At 37.2% G+C, this 10,430-nt stretch overlaps 1 protein-coding gene across 1 annotated transcript in view; it reads right to left on the minus strand.

The window, feature by feature from the left end:
* skap1 (src kinase associated phosphoprotein 1) overlaps positions 1-10,026 on the minus strand; it is a 50,892-nt gene extending 40,866 nt beyond the window's left edge. Inside the window, exons 1-4 of the mRNA XM_015389077.1 lie at positions 9,807-10,026; positions 6,888-6,993; positions 6,300-6,325; positions 6,094-6,207 (exon numbers count right to left, since the gene is read on the minus strand). Of these exons, the coding sequence (XP_015244563.1) occupies positions 6,094-6,207; positions 6,300-6,325; positions 6,888-6,993; positions 9,807-9,846 (286 nt within the window). The 5' untranslated portion in view covers positions 9,847-10,026. The remainder of the gene's footprint in view (positions 1-6,093; positions 6,208-6,299; positions 6,326-6,887; positions 6,994-9,806) is intronic.
* Between the last annotated feature and the right edge of the window lie 404 nt (positions 10,027-10,430).

Below are 10,430 nucleotides of genomic sequence, written 5' to 3' on the forward strand. Positions count from 1 at the left end.
TGGTGTAAATATATATCGATATATATCCAGTTAAACAGTTCAACTGAAATATCATTAATCCAACTTTTTTATTTTCTTTAGTCCAACTGTTTTTTAATGTTCTTTTTTGTTTCTGCATTTTTTATTTTATTTTATTCTATTTTATTTATTTTTTTCCTTCTTGCTTTGATTCTGTTTTATTTTCCTATATTTTAATCATATAAAGCACGTTGCATTGTCTTTGTACTGAATTGTGCTATACAAATAAATTTGCCTTGCCTGCCTTGCCTATATAGAGAAGAAGAATAAGTACTAAAGAAACAGTTTCAAAGCTTTGCTACAAAGAAATCCTTTCAATGTAGGGTTGGTAGTTTTGTTTGTGTTGCTCAAATTACTCAGCCAAAACTGTGACAGTGCATTTCTTTAAAAAAAACTTTTAAAAGTTTAAAACTAGCAGCACAAGACAAGACTGCAAAACTTACAGTAAAATTACATCGATAGATGTAATTAAGCTTTTAGAATATCAATACAGGGAGTATTTAAATCCCTTTAAGGACTATAATTAACCAACATTTTAAGGTTTTTTAACACTCTGCAGTAACCATTTTATCAACACTAATAACAAGAGAACTTTACACTAAATGTTCCGAAGTTCAAAGCAAAACAAGATGAGGCAGAATTTCTTTACCCCTCAGCTCTGCATCAAACTCCCTGCAAACCTGAGATGTGAAAAACGGTTTCTGCAAATCAGAACTGCAAACATTTTTGTTCATTTAAGGTTCCCTATTAATGTCAAAAACGATATCATCCCTTCTTTTTCCAGTGTTATCGCTTCTAAATTGTATATTTCTTGTTTTTAATGGAATCTTTCTTATCTTTATGTTTCTATAAGGTGCTTTAAATCATCGTGTGTATAAGTGGCGATATGCAAAAACTAAAACTGACTTCATTTCTGAGAGCAGCTCTGAATGCTTCTGTGCTTTTAGGGGCCAGAGAGCTGCTCCTCTGAGTTCCAGAGAAAAAATAGGGAGAGCCCGAAAAATAATGTTGGTTAGCCTTTAACGTACACGAGATTAACAGAGAGAAAGTACCAAGCATAGGGGATTATGATTTAATAAGGAAATCATAGAATCTAGAAGGTTTGATAATTAAATGCAAATCCCAGTTCATGAAATTTTGATTAAAAATGTAAAAGTAAAAAAAAGCGACACATTTTGATGTTTTTCGTCACACCTTAGTAGATACCAGAAACCCACCCATTACTAAGAGGTAGAGAAACACATTGAAAGTGTCATTTTTTTTCTGCTGTTCCCTCCTCCTGCGGCGCTCTGTCATCTCCGCTGCTTCCCAGCAAACATCCCCGAGCGCCCAGCAGAGCTCCCCAATCAAAGAAAAACAAACAGGCCATTTCGACTTCGTAAACTTGACCTGCAAACAGCATGAAGGGACTAAAAGCCCCACATCTCCAGCTGTCTCCTGGGGTCTTTTGGTGTCAGTGTGAATGGGCGTGCACACGTGTTAAAGAGCTCTTTCGTGCCGGAGGAGGAGGGGGGGGTTGTGCATGTATTTGTTTATGTATGCATAATGTGCTGGAATGGCATGGTTATGTGATGGAATAAAAATTCCTTAAAATGGAGCGAATCGAAGGCTGCTAGTGTTTGATGATGGGGGGTTGGCAGACGGAGTTGGGGTGAGGCTGCTGGCGCGGTCGGGTCACGGGTGCGGTCGGCGGGTGAAACTCAGTTCACATTACCATGCAGACACCCAGGCTAACAAAGGAGGCTCCATCTGTTCCTGTCAGCCATTACAAATCTGGTGTCACCCAGTCCACTGAAGACAACAGGCCACTGCATCTAATCAAACGGCGCAGGCTCCTCCTGTGTGTAAAAGCAGCTATCGACTTCACACTCACTCACTCACTGGTTAGGGGAACGCAGTGCGGCGAAGGCAGGCAGTCGATCACCGCAGCACATACATCCTCCCAGTCACAAAGTCACCATTGTGTACAGTAGACTAGCATCAAATCAAATGGTTCAACGCAAAAAAAAAAAGAAAAAGTTTCATCGATCATCAAATTAGATTTTGAATAAATCTTAGCCGTTTTTTTGGGCGAAAAATGTGTTTTAATTCCAAAGTGTCATCATGCCTGACCGTCGGCCTAAAAATGATCTCATTAAGAACTCGTGCCATTTTTTTTCCCACCGACACCCCCTCTTCCTCAGAAACAGACCGCCCTGCAGAAACGCCCGAACCATTTCTTTCAGTGAACACTGGATGAACTATGAACTCAGCATGCCCTTTTACTGAGGACACAGAGAGGTCCCGTACACCAACATGGCTGCTGCTTCCGAGCCCTAACAGACGCGCTGCTGCATGATCCACAGTTGTTGAAGACATAACACTTGCTCCAATTTCAAAGAAAATCAAAGAATAAGCATATTCTGGTGCTACACGATTGGCCGTTCCTCACATTTAGCACAGATAATAACATGACACTGAGCTTTAAGAATCTCTCACCACATCAACAGACGGTGCAATTTGTAGTTATCAGTATAGCCTTAAGGGGAACTTTTAAGCCTTGTATGGTTCGATTTTGTCTGTTTCCCAAAGGAAATCTCTCCTTATTTACTGTGAAAATTTAAAAAAAGAAAAATGGTCATTATTGTCTTGTCTAATTGCGGTCTATCTTCACACCATCTGTTGTGATTTATTTATTTTCAAGGGAGACAAACAGTAGTTTCTCTTCCGAGGGCAAAGAAGTTCATTAAGCTGTCTCCAAATAAGGGAACGAGCATGACTCCATCCAGCTGGCGTGAACCACCGGCATCCAAACCTTACTGGAATCAGTCTTTTCTTCTCCCGTGCATCAAGCTTTAGCAAGACAAACTGCAAGAGGTGGGCACCTGAGTCCATAATGCCCACCTGCGGCGTGTCACATCAAGGGATATAGGAGTCAGAAATACTAAAAGTCTGAATGAGAGGGAGGCAGCGGAGAGAAAACAAGATAGAGAAAAAGATTGATAAAAGGGAGAGGAGGGATGAAACACACATGACCCCTCAGGTACAGTGTTGTATTTCAAACCCAGTTGGGAAAGAATAGAAGAGCTGTGGGTCAATAAATCACTGCATTAGCCTGCAGCTACAAAGCCTCCACCATGTGTGGGCTGCCTCCCACTATCCACACACACACAGAAACGCACACACACAAAGGAGAAAAGCAGGAGCTGTTTTGCCACAGGAGGGAGCTCTAGGTCACCATTCAGGTCTTTGTGGCCCAGCAGCATTTGTTGGGGTACCTGAGGAGCCCAGAGGGGAGAGGAGAAGGAAGGAGGGGGGAGGAGCCACTGATGTCATAAGGCAGAGAGGTAGGAAAGGAATTTCACAGGAGGTGGTCTGCCTCCCTTTTTTTTTTTTTTTTGATTTCCCATTCGTTTTTTAATTTCTCACATTTAGGGGATGTGCTGCAATATAGAACGGAATGATCCACCTGCTCTTCCTGTGGCGAGGAGCAGCTTGGAAAATGAGACGAACTAAAGCTGCGGCTTTCTCAGAGGTGTCCTGGCACACCAACTCATTCTCCTTACCATTTCTATCATCAGAACAGAATGATGCTTTTCTACTGAAAACATATTTATAATCATAATATAGTTTAATGACCTTGAATTAGATTAGGAATAGAATAGCTTGGGATTAATAAAGTGTTTTCAAATTAAATTGAATTAAAAAAATATATTTCAGCAATTTAAAATAACTGAGAGTATGGGATAAAGTATTTGGTTCCTTACAGATTTCCTTTGCTTTTGTATTTGCTCATTCTTTTTTGGCAAAATTGTATAAACTCCACTTGACCAGCCTGTTTACGGTCATATAAAGTTGTTCTGGTCCTGAGGTAGCCCCAGACCATCATACTGCCACTGCCATTTTTAGCAGTCAGTATGACTTTCTTTTTACAAAAAAGCATCTTAAGCCAGATATAAAGGAGATGTAGACTTTCCAAAAAGAACCACTTTTATCTTATCATTCCACAGAATATTTTGCCAAAAGTCTTGGAGATCAACAAGATGGTTTTAATCAAATCTCAAATGGACTTACGTTTATTTTCAGGCAATAGTGGCCTTAAAATTTTCCCATAAGGCCATTTTGGTCCAGTCTCTTTCTGCTCTGCTGTGCTGTGCTGCAAAGCCTAGAGATGTTCCAGGAAGCACGCTCAGATCTGGCAATAATAGCCAGCTAGTTTTAATTTCTTCAGACTTAAAAACTGTTAAAAGTCCTTCATTTATGCCTCCAATAGTTTTATCCCATATCGGATGAGTACACTGAGAGCAGATAAGCTATAATTGTTGCTTATTTTAGTAGCTTGATTTCCTAAGTTATTATATAAAGTCCAGTAATTGATCTAATGTGTCTGATTGGTAAGATATACACATATATATATAGTAAATACACATTCATAATCTCACAATGTAAACATACTTATAAAAGTATTAACATAGGGAGGTTTCTGAGTTCATCTTTAATAAACTGGTTTGAAAATCCAGATGTTGTAATCTATCCGTCTCATGTTGGAATGATGTGATATGTTTAAATTGTCTGGGGTCTGGCTCCGGTTTCTAGCCTGGAGTCGGATTTTGTCTGATGACCGTCTGCTCGCGACGCCCTGCTGTGTCACTGTACATGCTCTCATGTACTATGATGGCTGCTTATTTGCAGCTGAACGAAAGAAGACTATTGCGTGATTTCTTGCTTTTTGGGATCTTTTAACCTACTTCATGTTTTCAGACAAGTTCAATTTAGATGATTACTTGCAGGGATTGACGTTAAGGATTTCATTTGCCCAGAAACAATTTTTACTTGCCCAGTATAATGTTTGATAAATATAGTTCCTAATATTCATTTTTGTATATATATCAATGAAACATGTTTGTTTTTTTAAATGTTTTTTTGTAATTCAGTAAGTTTCCAGGTTCCTGGTGTGTCAGATAATGAACTCAAGCCTACATTACCGTGTTAACAAGCTTTTCAACCTTCCTGCACATTCTTTTCAAATTAACTTTGCTTTAAACTGTTGTGTACTTGGAAAAATGTAAAATGTAATGTTAAAAATCTAAAAAAAAACAGGTTAAAAACTTACACTACTACTACTCACCAATTTAACATGTTTAGCTCTATAACATTTAAATGCACCACTCCAATGTCTAAGAGAAAAAAATGTAATGAACATTTTTTAATGTATGACCACTGTACAGAAGACTGCCATATGATAGAAATATTTACACTGTGCGCATACAATTATCATTATTTTCCTAATCCCTGACTGATCCTTGTGTATTATAGTATAGATTAAATTCATCATCCAGTTGCTGCTCTGCAGAATTCTCTCCCCAAGAGCTGAATAACGCCATCTAGCGGAAAATCACGCGGCCTTTTTCAAATCACGCGAGAATGTGTACAAAACAACAAAAATGGCGCTGGCAACGCTTGTGGGTCATTTTCAGCGAATGTCGATGATTTTAAAGTCATTTTGAGTGATAGATAATTTTTTTTGCGATCATTGCATTTGGGCAAATGCAAATGATCAAATTTGCAAATTTGTACTCTCCCAACAATAAAAACTACTTGCCCCGGGCGATCGGGCAATGGTTAACATCGAGCCCTGACTTGGTTCTATGGGTTCTTACAACACCTGGGCATTTCCAGAGAAACTAAACCTAAGAGACAAGGTTTATTTCAGGATTTAATAAGGAGAGGAATGACATTTACACAGGGGGGAATGTTGACTTGGATATCTTTTTTTCATTAAAACCATCATTTGAAATTAAACTTACTTAATATGTGATATTTAAGTGTGATAAGTAAAAGGAGAAGAAATAAGGTGACAAATATTGTTTAATGACACTATTTTATAAGGATATTGCTGCACGACTGTAGGATTTGTGTTATCTATTAATGCATATTATTTTGTTTTTATTAATTAATTAAATTTTACAGTGACTAATTTATGTATAGAACCTGAGCAACAGCTTTTACTGATAGTATTAGCACGTAGGGTAAGATTTCAAAACAAAGTCACAGACAAAACAAATCGGGTCCAAACCAGAACCACTGCCAACTTACACTCAGGTACTCCATCATCTTGGTAGTCTGACACAGAGGCGTCGTCTGAAGGGGCAGAACGACCCAGACTGGAGCTGCGGTTGTCATCAGAACCCTCCTCTTCCCTGTATTCCGCTAAGCATGTGTGGGAAACAGAAAAAAAAACAAAGGTTGAAGCATGGTAGAAACATTTTATCTTAACCACAGGAGATAAACAATTTACTTACGTCTGCATGGGAAATCATGAGGATTCCTGCAAGATGGAAAAAACAACAACATAGAAATTAAAAATTTCTCAGGTTAAACTCATATTTTTTGTAGTTTTTACGTTTTGCAAAGGTGCACTGCTTCAGAAATTCAGTAATTATTGCTTCCTGTGCTGCACACCACAAAGCCACAGCTTTTCTATAACACAACAGATGTCTTTTCCCGTGCAGTGCAGGCAACACACGCTTCCGGAGTTGACTTGCAGATCTCATGCAAGAGTTTCACTTTCTGGAGTTCATGCACTGTTAAACTAGGCATGTACATTAAAACACAATAAAAACCAAATGTTAGAGAGAAAAAAAACATATTATTGGATAAGATCTTTAACAAAAGTAAATAAGAACTGGGGGTTGATGTTGGTCTCATTAGATTAAACGAGTTCTTTCTAATTCAAAAAATAATCGAGGCGATTGCCACCAGAGTAACAATTTTCTTTTTGTATTAACAGTAAATGTTCAATAATAGTGCCATGAAGTTACATCGTCACACTTCAGCAGCTGAGTGTCAGTGTTTCTAGTAGTGGATTATTTCAGGATGTAAAAGCCTACCTGATATGGGCGACCCTAAAGTTATTAAGCAGGACCTGCCGCGTCTCTTCGGCATTTTCACTTAGGTTCTCATCCTGAAGGATCTCTGTCACAAACAGCTCGCAATCTGTGGAGCACAGGAACATTAGAGGAAGTGGGTTAATTAAATGTGAAAAGGAGAAGGAGAGCATAACATCTTTTTCAGTGGAACAACAGAAAATATGTTCAAATGCAAGAAAAGGGCCACAAAGCCTGCTGCAAAAAATATTTGTTGATTTTATTACATACAGAAGGAACAAGTCAATGTATTCATGCCAGGGATTATCAGTTAAAGCTTTGACTTCCAAAGGTATTAATACCTCCTTTCTTTTTCACATTCTTCCACATTACACACCTAATCTTCAATGTTTTTAAGCGATTTCTTGTTATAAATCCACACAAATTCTTACAATATTTTACAAAACGTTTTATAGTTGTATTCATTACCCTTTACTCCAACACCCATAAATACAACTAAGTTCAACAGTTCAAAAATCACCTCAACAGAAAAATAAAGTTGTGTTGTTTCTTAATTGCAGAGCAGATAGAGATGGCTGCTCTGAGAAGGTCTTAGATGTACATTTAGAATTATTATTGAACAAATAATCTCACCAGGACCAAAGAAACCTTCAGACATATCTGCTCTGAAAGTGTGGAGTTTAAAGCTTTGTTAAAACTTTTCTCAGAGAAGTGTTTAATCCATTGTTAGAGTAAGATGAATAAGGCGATTTCACAAATGAATAAAGCTACCAAGAAGCTGCGTGTGTTAAATTGGATGAAATCTACCAAATCTAACTGGAGCTAAAGTTAGATTTACTAAGTAGAGATTTAAGGAGGTCCAAATACAAATTCATTACAAATTTTTTTATTTCTTATAAAAACAAACACTGTAGTAAGTTTTCTCCACATTGCATAGGCTGCTTTGTGTTGGTTTATCACTTAATGCTCCACTGAAAAAAAAATTACAACTGAGCCTAAAACAAAGTGAAAACCAAACAACACAGAACAATTTTAAAACTCAGGCGACATACCCAGAATACTTACCATAACATAAAATAATGTTAGGATCATAATATTTGTTTTGAAAGAACAACTAAACATTTAAGATGTTACCTTATTTCTGTTGTTTTGGTGTTGAACCAACTAAAGTTTTAACCTCTTTTTTGCTGGAAAATGAGACAAACTAAAGCTGCGTCTTTCTCAGAGGTGTCCTAGAACACTAACTCATTCTCCTTCCCATTTCTATAATCAGAACAGAATTACGCTTTTCTGCTGAAAACACATTTATAATCATAATATAGTTTAATGACCTTGAATTTAAAAAGTAATAGAATAGCTTGGGATTAATAAAGTGTTTTTGAATTGAATTCAAAATATATATATATTTCAGCAATTCAAAATAACTCAGAGTATAGAATAATGTATTTGGTCTCTTTCAGATTTCCTCTGCTTTTGTATTTGCCCACTCTTTTTTGCAAAATTGTATAAACTCCATTTGACCATCCTGTTTACGGTCATATCAAGTTGTCCAGGTCCTGAAGGAGCCCCAGACCATCATACTACCACTGCCATACAATTGGCTGAAATCTACCAAATCTGGAGCTATAATTAGATTTACAAAGTAGAGATTTATGGAGGTCCAAATACAAATTCATTACAAATTTTTTATTTCTTACAAAAACGAACACTGTATTAAGTTTTCTCCACATCGCGTAGGCTGCGTTGTGTTAGTTTATCACTGGGGCTTTTCTTCTGCGGGCTGATGTGAAGTTTGCATTTGTTTCTCAAAAGATTATTTTATCACAGTATCATAAGTCTCACACACAAATGACATAAGACCTTTATTGTAAGAAAAATGTTCAGAAAGTAAATAATTGTTTATGATTTTTTAAACAAAATCCCCACCAACAACTATGAATCCATTAGTTGATGTAAAAAATAATTGTAAAATTGTAATAATTGTGCTAATTTCTTCATGTGGATTCAGAGTATAAAGTGACAATATTTAGTAATGTATCACTGCTTGTTTTACTGGGTATAAAAAGGACTTCCTATATGGTTGAACCCATTTTCCTTAGCTACATTTAAAAATGGGAAGGACAAGAATACGTAAACATGTGTTGTCTTTCAAAAATCAAGAAATTACCACAAGAAAGCAGAAACTGGCCCCAGCTTGCTAAAATCTACAGGAAAAGCAATTTTTAATCAAATTAAAAATTGTTTACAAAAAATGTAACCAGGAATACCAACAAAGCCCCAGTTTGCCTCCTCAGTCAAGATGACAGCAGGACAGGTAAAAAATATCCTAAGCTACCAGTAAAGAATGACCTCTCCCAGTCTCCGTACAAACACATATTTACCTGGGGTGCCAACATTAGTGGAGGGTGCTGCACCGCTTAATCAGAAGAACAAAACTGGACCTAAAATCTTTAATTAAATATTTAATTCCTCTGTTGAACCAACTTCGAAACAGAAGGCATAATAACAAATAAAGATGGGACTCATCTTTATGATACTGACAAAAACAGGTTGGTCCACATCACTTATCTGATTCCATTTCTTTATGTCCTCCATCCTGTGTTACACAAATAAACGGACTAATGCAAATTTTCCCACAGGGTTGCGTTTGCAGGATCAGTGCTACATGCAAATGCTGCTTGTTGGAAACGGTCTATGACAACTGGAATAAGAACGTAAGAGTTATTTCTTTTTATTTTTTTTTAGACTTTTCTTTTAAGAAGAAAATGCTGCAAAGTTTTGAAGTTGCTCCCAAACACAACCCATGCATTTCACTTTGCTTTGATGAGTTCTGCCTTGACATAACGTATTTTTGAGCAATAAGAATCATATCTAAACACAGTTGGTAAATAAATATATTTTAACAAGAAATGAAGATATTACCATCCAAGAGCCTCCGGAGGTCATGTGGGATTGTACCCATCCCTGGTTTTTCTCAGCCCACTAGTTGAATCGAGGCTCCTTTTCTGGTTTTTAATCCTTGTTGATTTTACCCTCAGAAGCTGCCTAACTTCATCTAGACTCTGACATACAGCTATAGCTGCCTGACAGGAACAACAGCGTAGTACCAACAATGATCAACACCTCATCTGGCACATCAGCGAACCACCTGTGAGAGCTGACTTCCGTGCGTGCATCTAGATTTGCACATGGGGTGGAGCAGGAGGAGAGATGACAACTTCCTCTGCAGTCTGGTTCCTAAGTAGAGGCATATGAAGGTCTGAATCTCAGTTAAAAAAGATCTGCTAAAGCAATAAATTTAAAAAAATCAAGCCTAAAGTTCATGGCTTAAATCCAACAAACTTTCAATCAAATGTTTTTGGAGGTTTTAGGGAAATGAGAATGTGTGAATCAAATGTTAAACTGTCTTTTGAAGAATAAATAAAAACCAGACGATCTGGTGGAGGTTCTGGGGAACTGCAGAAGTAAAAACTTTTTTTTTTTTTTTTTTATGTGGGACTTCCAGATTTTTTAAACTCCAAACCCAGTAAGCCTACTGGGATCATT

Source organism: Cyprinodon variegatus, unplaced genomic scaffold (genome assembly GCF_000732505.1).
Source record: "Cyprinodon variegatus isolate N-32 unplaced genomic scaffold, C_variegatus-1.0 Scaffold447, whole genome shotgun sequence".
NCBI lineage: Eukaryota > Metazoa > Chordata > Actinopteri > Cyprinodontiformes > Cyprinodontidae > Cyprinodon > Cyprinodon variegatus.